Source organism: Drosophila miranda, chromosome XR (genome assembly GCF_003369915.1).
Source record: "Drosophila miranda strain MSH22 chromosome XR, D.miranda_PacBio2.1, whole genome shotgun sequence".
Lineage (NCBI taxonomy): Eukaryota > Metazoa > Arthropoda > Insecta > Diptera > Drosophilidae > Drosophila > Drosophila miranda.
The window spans coordinates 25,863,010-25,885,950 of NC_046674.1; the positions used below are offsets into that span (position 1 = coordinate 25,863,010).

The 22,941-nt window shown below is 48.7% G+C and overlaps 1 protein-coding gene across 6 annotated transcripts in view; it reads left to right on the forward strand.

Annotated features, from left to right (window-relative positions):
• LOC108151471 (teneurin-a) overlaps positions 1–22,827 on the forward strand; it is a 148,304-nt gene extending 125,477 nt beyond the window's left edge. For all 6 annotated transcript variants that reach the window (XM_033387339.1, XM_033387340.1, XM_033387343.1 and 3 more), the window contains 6 exons: positions 404–523; positions 5,179–5,346; positions 5,417–5,609; positions 6,028–7,412; positions 9,836–10,374; positions 15,705–22,827. In XM_033387339.1, coding sequence (XP_033243230.1) covers positions 404–523; positions 5,179–5,346; positions 5,417–5,609; positions 6,028–7,412; positions 9,836–10,374; positions 15,705–19,582 — 6,283 coding nt within the window. In that variant the 3' untranslated portion in view covers positions 19,583–22,827. The remainder of the gene's footprint in view (positions 1–403; positions 524–5,178; positions 5,347–5,416; positions 5,610–6,027; positions 7,413–9,835; positions 10,375–15,704) is intronic.
• The last annotated feature ends 114 nt before the right edge of the window (positions 22,828–22,941 follow it).

Below are 22,941 nucleotides of genomic sequence, written 5' to 3' on the forward strand. Positions count from 1 at the left end.
GTTTTCTTCGGTTTGTCTTAGAGACAGAAGCAAATCAATCCAATCGTTTATTTTTGTCCCCAAGTTACGTTAATCCGATAATACATAAATACAAAAACTACATACAACAATTGTTCGATGTTTTTTCACTTTTCAATCTTATGATTTCATCAATCACCAACCACAAATTTGAAAACAGCAAAAAACAAAAAAAAACCAAAAAAAATAAAAATATCGAAAACAAAATCTAAAAGAGAAAGAAAAACAAAATAAAACCAATGAAAACAGCAAGCATTCAAAGTTTCTAACAGATCAATTTCTATCTTTCCCTATCCAAAAAAAAAAACCAAACAAATACCGAAACTCCCCAATCGCCATGACCATCTGCGCCATGGATCTTGGACACATCTCCACATCCCCACAGTCGCGTGTCTGTGATGCGAGGTCAGGTGATCACTCCTCAGGGACTTGGCATCGTCGGCATTCGTGTCTCCGTAGATCGGGACTCGCGCTTCGGGTTCACCCTCACCCGCCAAGGAGGCTGGTAAGTACAATCCATTGATATCTGTATTCATTTTGTACGTTTTCAAGGGATTCTTTACATTGTACATGCATGGGAGTGTTCCCATATACAGAAAATCAACCGCAAATTACATTTCCGTAACAGTACACAATTTATTTTGGAACTGTCTTTGGCCAGATGCAGAGGCCTCCTACCTCTGAGGAGGCTATAAGAACACCGACGATTATACGTATTTGATATATGCAAATTACTTACGTATGAGTAGATTCTCATTATCCGAGTGGGGACTGGCTCTGGCTCTGGCCTGGTCCAACTTTTAGTCTTGATTAAATTTCTGATGATGGAATCTGCAGATGATAGCCAGCAGCTACGCCAAAAAAATAAAAAACAACATCAACAAAAAAACAAAAGAAAAAAAAGTAAAAAGGTACCATACCGCAGAGCGACCAAGTTATCAAATTTTTAATTAAATCTTTTGCTTTGATGTGGCCCCCATCAGAGCTCGGAAACTTCTTCGGGCCGCTGTCCCCAAGTCCAAGTTTGCGCAAGTGGTTAGCATAATTAGAGCAGACTACAGGGCAGGGCAGACAACAGGGCAGGACAGGGCTGGCCAGGGACAGATTGGCATTGGCCAGCAGCCGCAAAGTATAGGCCGGGCCGGGCCGGGCCGGGCCATACGTCCGGAGTGCCCGAGCTGGGAACACATTAGTTTCAATTATTTGACATTTTGTACGAATTGCTTTCCAGTCAAAGAAACAGCAACAGAAGCAGCAACAAAAACAGAAACTTTAAGCAATTCTGTATAGTTCTCTAATTGAGCCCATCAAAGATGCATAGACAGGGAACGAGTGCGAGTGCGAGTGGGAATGGGAATGGGAATGGTAGTGGGAGAACGGGTATTTTGCCATCTGGAAAACGGGATATGGACGGAGAGACGGTTGCTGTAGCAGTGGCTGTTGCTGTTGCTGTTGCTGTGGCAGGGCAGTGGCAGTGACAGCCAGTCGGCAATCCAATATATCTAATATAAATATTTTTGCAGTTGTTTTTCCCCATTCTTTTGTGGGGGATTGGGGTTGGAAAAAGGATTTCCGTTTGCTGCCATCAGCAACATTGTTTGCTCTCTCCTGCTGTTCTGGCATTTTCTTTTCCCTTTTGTGTATGTGTGTTTGTTCCGTGTGTGTGTTGGCCAATTTAAATAAACATTTCGCACCCGTCCTGCCCTGATTCTATTATGGCCAAGCAGCAGTAGAAGCAGCACCAGGAGCAGCAGCAGCAGCAGCAGAAGCAAAAGCTTGCCTCACGAACAAAATCTGTGCAATAGACGGGCGGTCGGGCGGACGGACGGACCCACAGCTCCAACTGTCTGATGATTATTTGTGTTTACTCCCAGGGACGGACTTTGTTTATTTCAATCTCTCACACACACTCGCATTAGTCTGGGCAAACAGTCAGGTATATGTATGCGCATTCGTACACTACACACCATATCTATATGGGCCAGACACAACACGACTCCGCACACAACACATATCCTCGGTGATTATTTCTTTTTACCTTCTCGTACGAGTAGATGCGGCCATAATTTCTCATTAGGCCAATGGCCAAGTAAGCGATGCCCTGCCCGGCTCTGAAATATGTGCCTGTCGTCTGTCTGGCTTTCTGGCGGTCACACCTTCGGCGCCTTGCCGTCAGTTTTTACCACAACGAGCCAAAGAGGAGCCAAAGACGAGCCAGAGCCGAAGCCGGCCTAAGTGTGTCAGATCCCCACTGACATATGAGAATTTTCGTCAGTAAAGGAATATCAGCGTTTAAAACAATAGTGTTTAGCATTTTGAGATCCCACTTTACTTCTGAAGGTGCGCTTATGCAGAGAAAGTCTAAATTCCGATCGTATGAGCCTTGGGAATCAGGAGGAAAGCAACAGCATCAGCAGTACCGCACCGAATCACAAATATGTCCAGATTTCCAACTTGTTCTGGAACTACTTCCGGTGGTGCTGCTGCTTCCGCTGTTGCTGTTGCTGCCCCGTTGTTATTGTGGCATAAATTCCTCAGCTTTTATTTATGTATTTTTATTATGACAACTTTGTTGTTATTTATTTCACCGCCGCCTGCTGCACGGCTTTCTCTCTCTCTCTCTCTCTCTCTCTCGCTCTCTGTCCTTTCTTGGCTTATTTGAGGGAATTTAAAGTTTTCTCTGTGTCTTGGCCTTGTTATTTCTTATGTTGCTGTTGGCCTCCGTCTGCCTCTGCTGCTCCTGCTGCTTGTCCTGTTGTTGGCTGGCAATAATTCCTGTTTATGTTCAAATTATTTTCGGCTCTATATAGGAGGGGATATTCGCATCAAGGGAGCACAGTTGGTCAACACTCTAGGACCTCGTTTCGAGCCAGGCTGCAACAACTGGCTGAGACTGGGGCTGAGACTGGGGCTGAGACTGAAAAGCGCTGCTCGCTGAAGCTTTTCGGATTTACTTCTGATTGTTACTTACTTCCACCGAAGGTTTATTTATTTCTCTGAAAAGTTTTACTGCATCAAAACATGGAAATGGAGTGAATTGTCCCTTGTTCGATTGCATTTTCTTTTTAAATATAACTGGTTTCAAGAGGCAATCGTCTTGAGCTCATCTGACGACTGTGACTGCCGCGGTCGCTGTGGTGCCTCAGTGGATTCTTAGCCAGTTTCCTTTTCCTCTTATAATTCCATCTTTAAAGCAAATGCCGATCATATGTATAAACATATCGCTGTACTTAAAAGACCTGTTATGATTCTGATGAAGTACATTTTTCGATAATTTTTCAACTACCAAACAAGAATAAATCGTATCCTAAAGGATCCATCCTATTATCATTTGATATTTAGTTGAAATGTATCTCCTTTTAAGAGGTTTCTCTTGAATATTCTTGCTCTCGTACCATATTTTGCCATCGTACATTCATTGCGTACATATATTGCGGTTCCTTCTGCTGGTTCTTAGGCATCTTCCTGGCTTTGTATTTATAATGTTCATTCCAATTTGAGTTTACTTTTATAAGCTTGCCACACATTCTCCCAACAGCCCAGCCACCCACTCCATACACACACACACAAACACACATGGCCGAAGGAGCAACAATTGTTGTTCCACGTTGCCATTTTCCATCCCCTTATGTCTTGACGTTCTCATTGCTTTGTCGGCTGGCTCGACTGGCTCGCCTGGCTCCACTGGCTCCACTGGCTCCACTGGCTCCTTGCTTGCTTTCCATTGCTCGCCTTTTCTTAGCTTTTTCTTAGCTTTTCCCATGATTTTCCTTGGCTTTTCTTGTTGTTGTCTGACATGCATTGTTGGCTGTTGTTGTTGTTGTTGTTGTTGTTATTGTCATAGTAATAAAGGTAATAAAAGTCATTATATTGTGCTGCAGGGGATTATGGTTGGCATTTTTTTGTTGCATACGTATTGTTATTAGACTCTTTCTCTCACTCTCTCTCTCTCATTCCCTTCCTGAAACGTATGTTTCCATGTGTGCATGTGTGTGCGTGTGTGTGTGTGAGTGGTATATGTTTTCGGGTTGTTGCCTCCGCTAAATGGTCTACCCACCCACACACCACGCCACACCCCCCGGCTCTGGTCAGGCTCATAAAATCCAATTCAATTACAAATGAATGAATGCGCGCCTGAATGTATGCAATGCCCGGCCACAGCGGACTCTGTGTGTATCGGCGTGTGTGTGTGTGTGTGTGTGATAGTACTTTATACCCGTCCGCCATTATGGCAGCCACAACAGCAGTTGTGCTGGAAAACGAGGAAAAACACTAAAATTAAATTAGCAAAAATTGTAACAAATTTTACAGAATATCCTCGTTTTTTCCCCTTCTTCTTCATTTTTGCTGCCACTCTTTGTTAATGCTGTCCTGGTTTATGGTTTCGTTTATGACCCGCTTTGGTCGCCTCTTAAATGGTGGATATTTAATGTTTAATGCCATGTCATTTATTGCAACCCTGTGCCATTTTCCAGTGCAGGGAAACTTAAAGCAATTTAAAAATCCCCCTCTATTTCTCTCTCTCGCCCTCTCTGGTATATCGCTATCTCATGCTCAAAGCACAATTAAAAATGGCCATAATTAAATATTTAAAAAACAAAAGTCTTGCTATTTCTTGAGCTTTCCCCTCGTTCTCCTCGTTCTCCTCGTTCCTTTCTGGTCGGTATTATTCTGGTTGTTGTTTTGGCCTTTGTTTTCCAACAGATTCTGCTATTCTTCTCCTGCTGCTTTTTCTTCTTCCGACAGAAGTTTTGTGCAACTTTTTGGCCCCTTTGCCCCGCCGCTGGAATTGGAAAATGCTCCAGCAATAATGGCGGCGGCCTCGGAATCGCCATCATTATATTTAATGCGGCTAACGCATGACGAGGGGACCGGCCCAGCGCAGCCAAAGAGGGGAAGGGAGCACAATCAAGCAAAAGTCTAAAGTTTTTCAATTTCCAACAAACAATTGAGGTATTATCTGGCCAGACCAACAAGTCTGGATTTCTGGATGTTTGGGAATGGGTCTGGGAATGGGTCTGGGAATGGGTTCGAGTAAAGTTCATTAAAATATTAATTTGCATGTTTGCCTTCTGTACTTTTGTACTTTTGTGCTCATTTCATATTCCATTTCGTTCCCAACCACACCATCTTAATCGCTATCCGAATTGCTATCCTCAGGTTTGATGTTCTCGTGAATGGCGGAGGAGCGGTCACCCTACAGTTCCAGCGATCCCCGTTCCGCCCCTTGACGCGCACCGTCTTTGTGCCGTGGAACCGCATCGTAGTCCTGCCGCCCGTCCAGATGCAATTGAGCGATGACGACGAGACCACCAGTCGCAACATCAAGTAAGTAGCAGGGAAAGGGATCCATAGGGGATCTACAGGGGAACAGAACTTATGGCTTGCCTGCTTCCAGGGTGGCGCCACTGAATCCGGCCTTGACGTTCCTCAACTCCATCCACTACCACACGGCGGATGAGGCCAATGATGCCAGCAAGGTGTGCATGGACCACGACCACGAGAAGCTGCGACCGCAGCTGATCAGCACTTGGATGCCCAATGGCGTGGGCGCCATGCCCGGCAAGCGGGTTATCTTTGCCGAGACCCAGGTAAGTGGCCCCCCCTCCTCTCCTTTTAATAGGTGGGTCTCCTCCTCTTGTCGTGTGGCCATCTCTGTAGAGACATTCTTCGCTCCTGCCCTAATGCCATTCCTAATTAGCGGCCTGGCAGCATCTGGACCGGCGCAGCGCGCAGTTTTAATTAATTTAAAGTTTGCCTTAATGACATTATAACTTTGCATCTGGCAGTCTGAGCAGGAGCCGGAGCCGGAGCAGGGGCACGAGCACGAGCACGAGAAAGGGCAGCCCTGGCAGGACATTAATTCTGCTTGGAAAGGAGCCCGGGCCCCTACCCGTACTCGTACCCGTGTCCGTGTCCGTGCTCGGGGCACGTTTAATTGCAGCACTCGAGGCTGTCCAGCTGCGGTCCTCTGATGACCTTCTCTCTCTCGCTCTTTGTTTCCCACAGATTGTCCAGGAGTCCATACAGATACCCGGCTCGGACCTGCACCTCACCTACCAGTCGTCGCAGGCATCGGGCTACCTGAGCATCGTCCGCATGCGACTGACCTCGGAGACGATACCCACGACCCTGACCCATGTGCACGTGGGCGTGGAGATCGAGGGGGCGCTGCACGTGAAGACGTACGAGGCGGACCCCAACCTGATCCACACGTTCGCGTGGAACAAGCGCAACGTGTACCGCCAAAAGGTGTACGGCGTGACGATCGCCCGGATATCGGTGGGCTACCAGCACACCACCTGCCAGACGCCCGTCTGGATTACCCAGACAGCCAAGCTGCAGGGCTACGACGTGGACATCTCGGACATTGGCGGCTGGGGGCTGGACATCCACCACCACTATAACTTCCACGAGGGGATCCTGCAGAAGGGCGACGGCAGTACGCTGCACATGAAGGAGTACCCGCGCACCGTCAAGGTGGTGATGGGCACCGGCCTGCAGCGGCCCCTCAACTGTCCAGACTACTGCAATGGGGTGGCCAAGGACGCCAAGTTGCTGACTCCCATCGCCCTGGCCACCGGCCCCGATGGCAGCCTCTACGTGGGCGACTTCAACCTGGTGCGCCGCATCACGCCCGACGGCAAGGTGTTCACCATCCTCCAGCTGAGCGCCACCCAGGTCTCGTACCAGTACTACCTGGCCGTGTCGCCCGCCGACGGGCACCTGTACATCTCCGACCCAGAGCGCCACCAGATCCTGCGTCTGCTGCGCCTCGAGAAAGTCAAGGACCCGAGCATCAACAGCGACCCGGTGGTGGGCAGCGGCCAGCGGTGCATCCCCGGCGATGAGGGCAACTGCGGCGACAGCGGACCCGCCCTAATGGCGCGACTCTCCCACCCCAAGGGGCTGGCAATTGCCGCGGACCGCACGATGTATATCGCGGACGGCACTAACATCCGGGCCGTCGACTCCAAGGGCATCATCCACACCCTGATCGGCCACCATGGCCATCACAACCACTGGAGCCCGGCGCCTTGCACCGGCACCCTAATGGCCAACCAGGCACAGCTCCAGTGGCCCACCGGCCTGGCCCTCAGCCCCCTGGACGGGTCGCTGCACTTCATCGACGACCGCCTCGTGCTGCGCCTCACCTCGGACATGAAGATCCGCGTGGTGGCCGGCACCCCGCTGCACTGCAGCAACAACGGACAGGACAGCCGCGTTAACAAAACTGCCACCGACAACGTCCTAGGCACCGTGCTGGCCATGGCCTTCTCGCCCTTCGGCGCTCTCTACATAGCGGACAGCGACTCGCGACGCATCAACTCCATTCGAGTGGTGGACACGGCTGGAAACATGAGATACTTTGCCGGCAAGCAGGAGGGCACTGGGTAAGTACACATCTGCCATTGATTCACGAGGATCTTTACATAGGTTGGAGATAGATACAGCTTATCAGGCCTTGCAATATATACATCCTTAAACTTGTTTCACACCAAAACTGTGTAGTATTGAGGGCTCTAGCTAGATAAAGAGACTTTATTTTTCATTTTCCAGACCCTTTGGTGTTGATAACTTGTTAATAAGAACAGATTGAACATGTTTCATAACGATAGAGCACCATTTCTGTTCCTTTATCGATCATTTTCCACCAATATACGTGGGAGGTCATAGGAAAAAGGCATAAATCTGAGTAGCGGGTGTCGGATACATTCCACTATCGCATTCATGTTTGTTTTCACACTCAAATATTGACTGGGCCCGGGTCAACATGACTGCCAATGTGGTCGAAGCACCGCCGCTGGACTAAACTCAATTCGATTGCATGGTGCATGAAGCATGGGGCATTGGGAAGGGGGCAGGGGGCAGGGGGAATGGGGAAGGGGGCACGCGGCTGAATAGAACAGAAAACTGAAGCGGAGCTGGGTTTGACTCCACTCGGACTTGTTTATGCGCATACTTGACCCAATTAAGTGAACTCCGGGCTATTTGCATATTGCCGAGCGATATCACCCAATTTTTCAAAATGTCTACCACCAACGACAAACGGGACACATACACACACACACAAACGCAGTGGTAGAGGGTTAGCCGAGAATATAGGGGATATAGCGAGGCACAGCAATGGACGACAGAGTGGGCATAAATAATAAAAAATTCAGCAAGAGCAGCACAAAATATCCAATGCACCAAAACGGCCATAAATGTCATGCCAACTAGGCAAATGCCCCAAAGAGTGTCTATCTACCTCTCTCTATCTCGCTCTCGCTCTCCCTCCCTCTGCCCCTGTCTCTCTCCTGCTATGCGTTACCTCTTTCGATGTGGAGCGGAGCTCTGTTAACTTTATTTGACTTTATTAACCCGTTTTGAAGGCATCGGAAACGGTGACCAGAAATTAATTGGAATTCTCACATTGGGGAATTTCATTGTCTGATTTTTCATGGGCTCCTCCTGTACTATACAACTAGTGTGTGTGTGTGTGTGTGTGTGTGTGTGTGGACCAGAAGCACTAAAGCCATTTGCATTGCTGCATTGATTAAATCGCGGTGGGGATACCGGGGGGATACACATTCATAGAGCAGCAGCAGCAGTCAATGAACTTCCCTTTCTGGGGCAATCGAGTCAAAAATTTAAGAGAAAAGAGAAAGAAAAGTATTTTCGGGTTCAGTGTTGGACAGCGTCGCGCAGTGTTGGTACCATATCAGTAGTGTTTTCGGGGCGGATGTGAAATAGATTTTTGAATAGGAAATAAGGATAAAACGTGTAGGAGTACAAGTGAAAAAATAAGATAGGGAATATACTCGGCTGAAATAGCAAAAATCACAAGAATCGATGTACTAAATCGGAAGTACGCATCACGGGTAGTGGCTATCCCTATTGCTATATCATGAAAGGCTTAGTCGGCTACCACCACACACACACACACACACACACACACACACACACAGAGAGAAAAAAAAAACGTGGAGTGAGGTCCAGCCCGGCAGCCCGTACTCTACTTTTATGAGCCCCTCCGATTTACATCGCAAATTTTACACTAAACCAATTAATTTGGTTCTTTGAGTGGCGTCCAAAAAAACGGAGTGGCTGCTGGAAATTGAAGGGACCGGGACCCAAGAGGGGAGTTATGAGGGGAAGAGGGGGTGGGGATAGCCAGCGAGTGAACCAACAATTTGTGCAACTTTATTCAGTTCTGGACGAGGGTCCACAGTTTATTTAAGCAAATAGAATTCCAGGGACCACTTTTATATGGGCACCGAACCAGGGGTCATGGGAATGGCATCAGGTGCCGGAGGGGTCCAACCGGAGGTGGTGTTGGAGTTGGAGGTGGGATCCGGATGGATGGTGGGTCAGTGGGATGGGGGACAGTACGGAGGCGTGGCCACCAGACGTGGCAAAGTAATTAGCGGCCGTCGCGCCACAGACAGAAACTATAAATCAACTTTTTTTACCCCCTTTTTCGTTTTATTGTTGTCTTGGGTCCTTTTTCTTCGTCTCCGGTTTTCTTGTGTGTGTGTCCGTATCCGTTTCCGTCTCTCTGTCGGTGTCTGCTGTGTGGGCGTGTCCAGCGATAAGCGAGCCACCGAGCTCCCCCTTACATTAGACTTTGGAATGTTTATCGAACAAACAATGTCATCATAAATACGCGTTCCGGGTAGGACCAGCAGCAGCACCGGCAGCGGCAGCGGCAGCGGCAGATAGGGGTGCGACCAGGGATAGTCAGGAGATGAGGCAGGGCCAAGCAAAAACCATTTCCTGTTGCACCACTAACTCTCAATCTATCCATCCATCTATCTTACCGTAACCCGAGCAGCTCCCAGACCTGCGAGTGCGCCATTGGCACGGGCAGCAACGGCAGCTCGGCCTCGGCCGGACTAGGCGGGGCCAGTGGTGGCGCCTACTCGACGACCGTGAACCCGACACGCAATAATGGCGGCACTACCCCGACGACCCCGGCGGGCGGAAACGGAAACAACGGCAGCGCTTCTGCCTCCACCTCGCTCCCCACGGGCAACGGCAGCTCCGCGGCCTGCATCTGTCCTGGTGGCATCGGCATCGGCACGCTCTCAGGCTCTGGCTCTAGTTCCGGCTCCGGCGCGGGCACCGGCAACGGCGGCGGTACCCTGGCCAGCATCGTTGGTGGCGGCAGTCTCATGTCCACCGGCCCCACCACTACCACCACCGTGCTCCTGGGAGCGAAGACCACGGCCTCGGGCATCGGCAGCGGTGCGACCCTTAACGACGACGGAACCCTAAGCAACGCCGAGACCCTGCTCTCCTCGAACGCCCGCTTCCAGGCTATCTCGGCCATTGCCGTGGCCCAGGACGGCGTCATCAATGTGGCAGATCAAGGTGAGTGGTTTTTGAATGATACTTATCGAATTTATAAATTATATATCTAAGTTTATGTTAGTCAATTGGACATATAGCAAATATATATTTATGATCTACAGATTATATGTACAGAATGTGTAAATCGCCGCATGAACAGGCAACCGAATCGATTCGGTGGGATTCGGCATTCGTTTATGGGGTTTTCATCTCGCTCACTCTCCATTCGGTTTTCTGGTAGAGAGAATCAGCAAGTAATGCACTACTTTTCTGTGTTTTTAAAGAGCATTAAAGAGGCATGAGTAGAGCAGTCATTTTATGAACATTGTAGAGGTTTTATACAGGGATCTTATATCTAGCTTCTAAATATCTCCCTGATATCTAGCATATTTTCGCTTTTGATATCAACCGAATCACATTCCACACTCCAATAGATACCCATTGGGTCGTACACTTTTACTGGTATACCCTGGTATTCCTTATTTAATAATATAGTATACAATTATACATATGTACATATGTATATTCCCCATATACGCATATACTGTCATCAGATATATAAAAATTAGTCATCCTCCCACGCTGTGTGGCACGGCAGAAGCAAATTGCACACAACCCCCGACACATTCGCATGGAAAATGGAACATTTCCTTTGGCAAATTTTCCACTTCTGCTTTTGCTCCTTATTCACCATTGTTCTTTTTTTGTGTGTGTGTGTGCTTGTGTATGCGAGTGTTAACAAGCGGTAAAGAGGGAGCGAAAATAGGACGTGGGGAAAAACAAAAAATGTTAACTGCTGGCACAAGAAATACCAAAAATATGTAATCGAAGTTCGAAATATTGCAACACAAAAAAAAGCAAGAACATTGCAAAGAAAATTATATGTACAAAAAAAATAATGATGACAGCTACAACAATAAGACAATAACAACAACAACAATACAACAACAGAACCTTAAGAAGAATCACAACAACAATCTGAAGAACAACAGAAATAACAGCCACAAATAAAATACAAGAAGGAAAATTACTGAAACAAAAAACCTGACTTGAGGGCAACCACAAAATGATATTTTGTAATTCACAAAAATTTAAGAACAAAAAAAGTTAACAATAAAGTTAACAAAATCAACTATAAACCATGTACAAAACTCAACAACAGATTCCATAATTAACTTTCAAACTAAACCTTAGCAACAACGTGTACAGTGAGCTCAACAACAACAACAACAAATGTACAACAGACTCAACAATACAGTCAACGACAACCAGACCAGCAAATTCTTTAAAAATAAAAAAGCTCAATAGCGACATATTTAAAAAACTCAACAACTCCAACAACAAGGGAACAAACGGCGGCAGAAACATCGCTGAACAATGAAAAAGCATCGAAGGAACAAGCAATTGCTGTTGTAATTGGCCATTATGTCGCTCGAATGTCGAAGACTGGGGTGGGGTGTGTACCCCAGGGAGAAAAGGACCCAGTGGGGCCGGAATGGGGATGGGACTGTAATCGAAGGTACTCGAGGAGTTGGAGAGTCCTGAAAAGGAAAAAGCGAAACCAATTTCCGTTACAATTCGAACGAGGACAAATTAGGACCCACGCACACACAAACACACACCCACAGGTAGCACCCGCTCTTCAACGGAAGAGGGAGAAGGCGAAACACAAAACAAAATGGCTGCCAATAAGTGAAAGAAAAAGCGGGAGAGAGAGAGAGAGAGCGAGAGAAGAAGCCAAATGTGAAAGCGTAAGCGAAAGCTCAAAAAACATCGAAGGTATAAATTTGAGTGCATTAGCAAAGCGTAATTTGATAAGACCAAAAACGTAATTAATAAATTTCCACAATGGGAGAGGGTGGATGGATACGGATGGATGGATGGGTGGTTGGATGGACTGGTGTGGACTGGAGTGGAGTACGGCTCTCGCACTCCGGCGCTAACGATGGGTCGCACAGACTGCCGGATGGACAAAGGGTGGTACGACCATTCAGTGGCGGCGAATGCCAGGCAACGCAAATTAATGACGAGCCAGACATGGGGGCTGGGGCTGGGGCTGTTGCTGGGCAGAGGCTTCTGCTGCGGCTCCCAGTGGCCGTGGCCATGGCAGGGGCAGGAGATGAAGCCGTGGAAAGCAAATCAATGGCCATAATTAATCAAGTTTTAGTCGTCGACATTACTGTGCGGGGGTGGGGAGCCTGGGAACACGTGTGAGTGATTGCTGCCCAGTGTCTCTACCACTGCCCTCCCCCTTTCTTTCGCTCTCCCTCGCTTTCTGCAAAAGTGTGAAAAGCGAAAAAGTGAAAATCAATCTTATTACCTACGCGGAATCGAATTGGCCAACTTTACCTTCCACCCCGAATCTTCAGACCCAACTCAGAACCCACATCCCATATACCAGCCCCAACCGTAACCCACTCCCCTCTGAAACACATTAATCAACAGTCTGCTGATGTCTTCTATGGGAGTGTGTGTGTGTGTATGGGTTTTGTGTACTCGTACATATATGTGGATATACATAAATGCACCCCGTGTGTCCGCTCGGAGGCTTAGCTCAAAGTTTATGATGCTTCCCCATTGACGCTTTGCCGCTAGAGACTCCACGCTTTGCTCCACGCAAATAAGCTTCATTAAAAGCTCACAGCTTAAGTGGAGTGCGTGCTCTTCTGACCCAGCTCCCCGCTAGGAGCACGTGTGAATGTGTGCCAATGTGTGTGTGTGGGTAGCATTAATTGCGCTGCCAAGAATAGCCATAGGGAGGGTCCAACAAATGGGAATGTATTGAATGTATTCAAAAATATTTAAAAATGGACGGACGGATGGAAGGACAGAAAACAAACATCAACATTTCGGAATCAATACGTCAATACGAGTATCTATGGAATCACGTTTCTATTTATGAAATGATGAAATGTTTGAGGTTGATGTACCATTGGTGTTACCTCTTGGGCTACAAGGTCGTCTGTCTCTTGCAAGAGGCTCAGCTGTGAGACATATTCTCACTTCCACTGCAATCCATCAGCGCGGTTGAGTCTCTATCGCTTGGACATATGTCAGAATATCCATGAATACTTAAAGTTTAGAGAGAGGAGAGAGATAGAGTCCGTAAAAATAAACCCCCTCGAAAGCGGGGGCCCACAGCCAACACAGCAACACACAATCGGTGACACAATGGCAGGAACGGAACCCTTTGCACTGGGCACAAACAAGTTGTTCAGTTTATGGGGCCATTACATTACATTACAGCAGCCACCATACTCAGAGAGGTGGGGGTGGGGTCAGGACAAGTGGTTCTGGTGGTTCAACCTCCAGCGGAGTGTCACACATTTATTGCATTGAAATTCGCTCAATCGTTGCCTTGGCGCCCTGGCGCCCTGCCAAAGACCCCTAGACGCAGCCCAGCCACAGCCACAGCCCCCACCCACCCGTCACCACCCGAAGCGACTAAACCAGGCCACACCCAACAACAGTCCCAATTACAGTCCGGTTGAGTCCTCCCACGAATACCCGAAACCCAAACGCTCCTCTAAAATGAGACCGTAATGGCTTACGCTCCAACTGCGCCTGGAGCAGGAGCAGGAGCAGGAGCGGAGCAGGAGGACGTCAGGGATGTGTCTCCGATGGAGATGGTGGCGGTGTCGTTCGGCGCGCGCTGCGTCCGGGTAAATGAACTGTAACGCAATCAAATCAACACTGCCAGACCGCAGTCCCAATCCCAATCCCAATCCCAATCCCAATCCCAATCCCCATCCGCATACCCGTGCCAAAATATAGCAACAACAGCAGCCCGAATAACCCCACAATGTATTTAATATTTTTATTGTGATATGTGTGCAAAGGAGCAAAAGCTCCATGACTGTTGGGGCCAAACCAAAAAGCATAATTCGTAATCAGTGGGGAATTGTTTCATACGATAATTGTACGAAATTTATGGCCTTTCTACGTAGTACAGGCCATTGGAAATGGCGATGTCGGATTGATTCTGTGTCGAGGTTGCAAAACCTCGGAACCTGGAAGAGTAATACTTAATCATGCCAATCTTTTTCTGGATATATTTCTGTTTTAATATTGTTCAAGATATTTAAATTATACCTTTTAAATTTATTGGAAAACTGTAATCACAGTCTTCAACGCTGGACTAAGATCGAGCCATATCCGTGGCGTACTCTTTCGATCCTGCATTGATCGGTGGTCCAGATGCTGCGGATTATAGAAAGATATACATAGATTTCTGTTGTTGTCGGAGCAGTGATGATGTTACGTTAATGTCCTCTAGCAGTGTCACTCCTCCCTCAGGACCCCCCAGTCTTATACAAAACGCTGTCATCGTCTTTGTTGTTGCCTGTTTGGAATGCAAATCCGAAACGGGCTGAAGGCGTGGCGCTGGGGTGTGTGGGGTGGTGGGGTGGTGCGTAGCTGCGGAGGGAATGAGTAAATTTATGCAAATCCAAAGCGATTTCCAACACTAACTAAAATGAAACGGGGCTTCAGAGTCAACAACAGTGGGCGAGAGTGTGGGTGGCACTAGTGCATTGGTCGATGTGCACTGGGTTGGTGATGAAGCTGAGGAAGCGGTGGGCGGAGGGTGGAGGATGAGGAACAAATTGCACAAAAATACTTAAGACAGAGGAAAGACTCATAGAGCGTACCTACGCCATTTTGTATTTGTGCACTTGCAGTGAATCAAAACTTGGAGCGTTTTATGAGCAGAGAGAGGGGTGTTCTGGGAAATCGGGAAATGTGGGGTGTGGGCAGAACTGTGGCTGTAAAAACAAACAGCTGCCAGAATCTGGCGTTTAGCTTAAGCAAATGATCAACAATCCGAAGGAGACAGACAAAGAGAAAGAGAGAGAGAGAGAGGGAGACTGGCGAAGGGAAGTGCGAATAAATTTGATGACCAGTTAAAAGGAATTGTCTAAGACCATCACAAGACTCCCGGGAAGCAGAAACAGAAACAGAAGCGGCATAATAGTTTGGGAACAACAGGCCCCTCCCTCCCTGTCCGTTAACGGGGAGGGAACTCTTTTATGGGCCAGCGGAAGGCAATCAAAATGTCCAGCAAATGTTGGTGGCGGATAATAGAGCTGTAGAAATAAAGATACTCCAACAGAAAAGTGGCCAAGTGAAGGTGAGTAGATAATCATTTCCAATGATTGTGAACTCCACCGAGAGAAGTGCTGTTCTGAGAGACATTTGTCATATGGAGTGTGGCATAATCGAATGGTAACGATAATGATATCGATAATGACCTATGTTCTGTACTAAGTAATAGTTATACATATGTGTAGTAGTAGAGGTAATAGAAATTCCATCCATGACTGACATTCGTGTTTACCTTTTGCCAATTGCAGGATCCTTGCATGTCTTGGCCTTGGAGCATTATCTGCCGTCGCACGACGAAAACGGAGAATTCCACATTCCGTTCCCGCCGTCGAGCGAGATCTACGTGTTCAATAGGTACGGCCAGCATGTGGCCACCAAGGACCTGACCTCGGGCAAGACGCGCTACAGCTTCCTGTACTCGAAGAACACCAGCTTTGGGCGCCTGTCGACGGTCACGGACGCGTCGGGCAACAAGATCCAGTTCCTGCGCGACTACAGCAATGTCGTGAGCTCCATTGAGAACACGCAGGACCACAAGTCGGAGATCCAGATCAACGGTATCGGCATCATGACCAAGCTGAGCGAGAAGGGGCGCCAGGAGATCGAGCTGGACTACGACAGCAACACGGGCCTGCTCAACTCGCGCTCCTCCGGCGGCGAGACGTACATCTACCAGTACGACGAGTTCGGGCGCGTCACGGGCATGATCCTGCCCAGCGGCGAGATCGTGCGCATCACCTCCCAGCTGGCGGACAACAAAGGACTCACCATCTACGTGCACGCCTCCGTGGAGTCGCTCTTCTCCCGCGAGCGCGTCGTCGGCGTCGATGCCAACGAACTGCTCGTCCTCGGCAGCGTCCGATCCACCTTCCTGAAACGCGGCCTGGCCCACGCCGATGCGGAGCTGAAGGCCAACAACACCCTGGTCATCCACGGGGCCAACGGAGTGGTGGTCGAGGCCTCTGCGGTGGCCCGGCACCCTCTGCTTGAGGCCGCACTGCCCGTGGAGGCGGAGATGCTGGCCATGTGGTCGCACCAGAGCGTCACCATGGGCGACGGGCTGACCAACTCGATGTATTCGGTGTACAACCTGGTGGGCGATGTCCGCAATCCCCAGCAGACACTCAACCGCGAGATCTGGGTCAACCAGTCGCGCGTGATCGGAGTGGAGTTCGACCAGTTCACCAACCGTGAAACCTTCTACGACGGCCGACGCACGCCCATCCTGATCGTGGCCTACGATCAGTCGGGACTGCCCAAGTCCTACTACCCCACCAATGGCTATCCGGTGAACATCACCTACGACCGCTTCAACCGCGTCGAGGGCTGGGCCTGGGGCCCTGCGGAGCTCAAGTACAGCTACGATCGGCACGGCCTGCTCTCGGAGATCACCTCGCAGCAGGACGGCATCATCTCGTTCGTGTACAATGACTGGAACCTCGTCTCCGAGATCGGACTCGCCAGCCAGCGCAAGTTCGTGCTGCAGTACGACGACGCTGGCGGCCTCCGGCACGTGGTCCTGCCCTCGGGCACACGCCACAGCTTCAGCATGCAGACCTCGATCGGCTTCATCCGCTGCACGTACACGCCGCCGGGCAGCACCCGAGCCTACCTCCAGCACTACAGCCACGCCGGAGCCCTGCTCCAGACCATCCTTCCCGGGGACGGTGCCCGCATCGTTTACCGTTACAATGCGGCCGGCCAGCTCACGGAGGTGGTCCACGGGGACGGACGCAGCGAGTTTCAGTACAACGAGGCCAGCGGCATGCCCAGCACGGTGTCGCACGCGGAACGGGAGCTGGAGTATCGCTGGGACTTTGAGTACGCCGCCGGCCTCCTCACCGAGGAGCGCATCGACTACGTGGCCAAGACGGGGCTGAGCAACGCCAAGTTCAGCTACGAGTACGACAGCCAGCTGCGGGTGGTGGCCCTGCAGGGCCGCATCGGGGGCCAGAGTCTGCCGACGCAGGCCTTTGCCTACGACCCACGCACCGGCCAGCCCAGCCTCATCGGGCAGTTCAAGTTCACGCGGCCCGCCCTCAACCAGACGCAGCTGCACGACGGCACGGCCAGCTTCACGCGGACCGTGGACGGACGCTTCCAGACACAGCGCATGGCCCTGGCCATACATCGGCTGGAGGTGTTCCGCATGGAGTTTTCGTACGGCGTGCACGGCCGTATCTCGCAGACGCGAACCTACACCCGGAACATGGCCGTGAACAGCTACACGAACGTGAAGAACTACACATGGGACTGTGACGGGCAGCTGGTGGGCGTGGAGGCGCAGGAGCCATGGGGCTTCCGGTACGACGACAACGGCAATCTGCTCTCGCTCACCTACCGCGGCAACACGATCCCGATGGAGTACAACGCCCAGGACCGCATCGTGAAGTTCGGAGAGGGCCAGTACAAGTACGACGCCCGCGGCCTGGTGGCCCAGAACGCGCGGGAGGAACGCTTCCACTACAACACGCAGGGCCTGCTGGTGCGCGCCTCGAAGCGGGGTCGCTTCGACGTCCGCTACTACTACGACCACCTGAAGCGGCTGACCACGCGCAAGGACAACTTCGGGAACGTGACCCAGTTCTTCTACACGAACCAGCAGCGACCCTACGAGGTCTCGCAGATCTACTCGCCCCGCGACGGCAAGCTGATGTCGCTCACCTACGACGACGTGGGGCACCTCATCTACGCGCAGGTGTACCGCCACAAGTACTACGTGGCCACGGACCAGAGCGGCACGCCCCTGATGCTCTTCAACCAGTACGGCGAGGGCATCCGCGAGATCATGCGCTCGCCTTTCGGCCACATCGTCTACGACTCGAACCCATATCTGTATCTCCCGATCGACTTCTGCGGCGGCATCCTGGACCAGGTGACCACCCTGGTGCACATGGGCGACGGCCGGGTCTACGACCCGCTGATTGGACAGTGGATGTCGCCGGACTGGCAGCGCGTGGCCGAGCGCATTATCACGCCCACGCGACTCCACCTGTACCGGTTCAACGGCAACGACCCCATCAACGTGGGCCACGAGCGCCACTACCCGCAGGACTTTGCCAGCTGGATGCGAACCCTTGGGTACAATGTGGGCAACCTGGTGCCGCAGCTGGCACGCGACCTCTGGCAGTCGCCGGCCCTTTGGGGACGTCCGCCCGCCAACCCCATTGCCCTGAACATGCGCCGACCCTTCGACAATATCCCCACCATGGCCGTGGAGAGCGGATTCCTCGCCCACCTCAATGTGCGCCGGATGTCCGACTTCGAGCAGCTTTCGGCCCCGCCGCGGTCCGCCCTCAAGTGCGACGTAATGGACCCCTCGCCGCGCATCATCGGCTCCGACACGGAACCTCCCTTCGGCAAGGGCATCGTCATCTCCCGGACGGCGGACGGGCAGGCCATCGTGTCCAGCGTACCGGCGGCCAATGCGATCTATCGGGACGTGTACACGAGCGTGTTCAACCGCTCGAAGCTGCTGCCCTTCACCTTCGTCGTGCACAACGCCCAGCAGGACTCGTTCTTCTTCGTCAAGGAGGATGCGTGGCGTGCCAGCGAGGACCGGCAACAGCTCAAGCGGCTGCAGGGGCAAGTGAACACCACCTTCCACGAGATCACGCGCGAGGCTGCACCGGCCGGGACGTCTGGCTCCAGTGGCTCCGGTGGCTCCTCATCGTCGGCGGTCTCCGCTGCCGGCACCTCGGGCGGCAACTATCTCGACGTGAAGATCCATGGAGCGCACGCAATCATCAATTTGCGGTACGGCACCACCGTCGCCAAGGAGCAGCAGCGCCTGATGCACCACGCCAAGCTCACCGCCGTCCGCAAAGCCTGGCATCGGGAGAAGGAGGCCCTGCGCAGCGGTCTGACCACCGCCCTAGAGTGGACCCAGCAGGAGAGCGACGAGATCCTCAAGCAGAGCTATGCCAACAACTACGAGGGTGAGTACATCCACGACGTGGCCCTCTACCCGGAGCTCGCCGAGGATCCGTACAACATCAAGTTCGTGAAGAAAAAGGGCGCCACCGGCGGCGCTGCCGGGGTGCCCAATGCCCGGCGCAGACGCCGGCGCTCCCCGGACCGCGATATCGACGAGGATGCGACGGCCGAGGAGGCCGTTGCCTGTTAGCTCTTGGACGATGCCCCGATCTCGGAGATGCGATTACCATCCACCCAGCAGCTCTACTAAGAAGAAAGAGAGTGCCGTAACGGCTTACGGCGCAGGAAGCATAATTATTTATATATATATATATAGGACTAAATGTATGTTATCGAACAGTTATTTGATGTCAAGGAACATATATATACGGATTTTTTTTATCGTTAGGAACTAGAGAGGTGCGACAAAAAATGCATATAAGTAGGGACTCGGATCCCATGTAGATGTCATGGATCTCATGGCAGATGCATACATAATCCGAAGTAGAGGTATACCCGTACTCGTCTATGTGTGTGTGTCATCGGCTATATCTAGACAGATGCAGATACAGATAATGATACCGATACCGATACCGATACCGATACCGATACCGATACACTGATACACCGATATCGATATCGATACAGTTATAGATACTACCTAGAAGCATACATAGATATACATACATATATGCTATATAGCATAGTGCAGTAGTCATATAAACAGCCCAGAAAATCAACCTAAAACACATACATAACCATATACATATGTACATGCATACTCAGAAACAATAAGGCGTGGCAAGGGGCGTCAGATGATTGGGTAATAGTAAAAGAGTAGAACAGTAGAAGAGTAGATGGGATACAGGGGAATGCAGTAGGCAAGGAGGGAATCTTTTTTTCGTGGTACTCGAGCTTTTTGAGACTGGCATAGTTTTAAACGAATCACAAAGCGCGCGGATACGAACACACAGAAACAGACACTCGAACAGACAGACAGACGAATATCCGACGGAGTGGGCCCAGAAGGATATTCATAGCCAGGACCATCAGCCATCTTAAATGTATATAGAAAATATATGGCAATGGGAATGAATATGATATATGAGAAGCGGAATAGAATTAGCAACAGATGGAGCCCTGGCACGCCGTCTAGGCCACACCACAAGCCACACACATAAACGACTACATTTGGCGACACAATTGGGGGCCTGTGGGAGATTTTTGCTTAGCGAAAGCGTTCTCTCATTTGCTTGGCACAGTGTCTCAGCTTCGGAACAAACAGAAACGGAAATCTATTCAAAAAAATGCAGCAAAAAATATTTATTATTAAAAAAGAAACAACAAAATTTAGCTTATAGGAAAAGGAAAAGATTTTTTTTTTTTTAATTATGCATAAAGATAGATATAAACACACAAAAATATATATAGGTATAAATATATATATATATATATATACATTTATATATATAGAAATGGATATGTATGAATAGAAACCTATAGATGTAAATTCCTGATAGATAAGCTTAAGTTTTTGTCCTAACTAATTTATTCACTATTATTGCTCGCAGCGGCGGCAAAGAAGGAACATCCACGATCCAAAAAACAACCACAACTCGTCTAAGATCGAAATAAGTCTAATGATACACATATACATATATATATATATATATATACTGCTATTATCGTATGGAATGTGAAATGTTATGTTATTATTTATAAGTTTGCTTTTCGAACCCAGCTGAATGCGACCCAAAATAGAACCCACACATGAAAAAGAATCGATCTAAATAAAGCTTGAAACAGTATTAAAACAGAACAACAACAAACACAATAAACCAAAATTATGCAGGATTAAAGAGGCCGAATAAATACGGAAATCTCCAATCGGAAAGATCATTTCAAAAGATCAGTTTCCGTCCAAAATCAGATGCAGATACAGATTCAGATTCAGATACTGATACAGATTCGGACTATGATCGAGAATGAGATGCAAAGTTAGCCCCCAATTCAAGCAGACATATTGGCTAGATATAGCCTCTCTCTCTCTCTCTCTCTCTCACTTTCAGATATTAATTAATAAATTTATTAACAAAACAATTATTACTGATTTTCACTCGAATCGCTTGAAAGCCCTAACATTTTTGTTCGTTTTTTTTCCATGAATTGGTGCTTATCGAATTTATTGCAAAAACTATATGAATATATACATATAGATGTAGCTGTTAAAGTGCATGTGCATAAATAAGTTGGTCGATTCCTTGCCTCCTAGACATTAGCCGGAAGGGCACCTATGAGAATGAGAATGAGAGTGGACTCTTAGGAGAAATCCAATCCCCAAAGGAGAAACCAAACAGAAAGAATTGCTGAATTAAGTAGTTGCAAAGAAATGAAATCTTTAAGACAAAACACCGACTCAAAACCCAAAAACACACACAAAATGAGGCCAAAACGATCGATCAATTTAAGGAAGAGTATGCTGTACGCAGAGAATGCCCGCTTGTGGAGAGTCCGCATCTGTGGGATAGCGTTATATCAAAAAAAAAGAAATAAAAAAAAAACGAAAAAAAAAAGTAGAAGAGAAGAGAAATGAAATGAAACGAATTACAGTTGCTGGAGTATCTGTGTATATACATTAAGGCTAATCAAGGTAAACTAGTGTTATATCGTATATAGCACCATGCATCGTAATCTTAATACATATATAAAATATAAAGGATATGATATATATAGTATATGAACAGATATCTGTATGCATAAGTGTATACAACATATTTTTTTGCTTCTTTTCTCCATCGTTGTTGCGCCTAACTAGATGTAAAATAAACGATACAGAGCAAACGGATATAATATATGATGATACGGAGATGTAAGAGTATTGCGTAAGGTATACACAATACATATACATATATATACTTATGTATTTTAGATATGTATGTGCGTGTGTGGATATGTAGGTGCATGAATGTCATACGATATGGGGGTAGCACTCCACTCCGTGCGAGTGTGCGAGTACTCCTCTCCTCTCGTTTCTGATTTGTGTTTCGTTTCCGTTTCGTTGATTGGCAAACCAAAACCATTTGAAAAAAGAGCAGGAGTCAGTTACCTATTAGAATTTGGCAAGCATATAGGAAAAGGAAAAGAAACGAAAAGAAAACAAAACAAAACAAAACAAAACAAAACAAAACAAAAGAAAATAAAACAAAACTTAAATTGCTTCAAAAGCAAACAAAAAAAGAAAAACCAATGGCACACTAAAATTAATATTATGGATTGCCGAAAACTAAGGAGAAAATGGCTTGGAGAATGGGGAATAGATAATAGAAAAACCCACAGAGAAAATAAAAGTGCAGAAGCTGCGGACGGAACAACCAATATGTATGTGTAAATATCTCGAGAGAAAAAGCAAGTATTTTAGTGTACGAGTATTTATGTTAGAGCTACACGAAAACAAAACTAAACTTAAACAGAGGAAACAGAAATAAACCTAAACTTAAACTAAAACTAAACCGAGGGTCAGTCAGAGTCAGCCGGCTCAGCGGAGGAATATAAGTGGGCGAATGGGAGCGG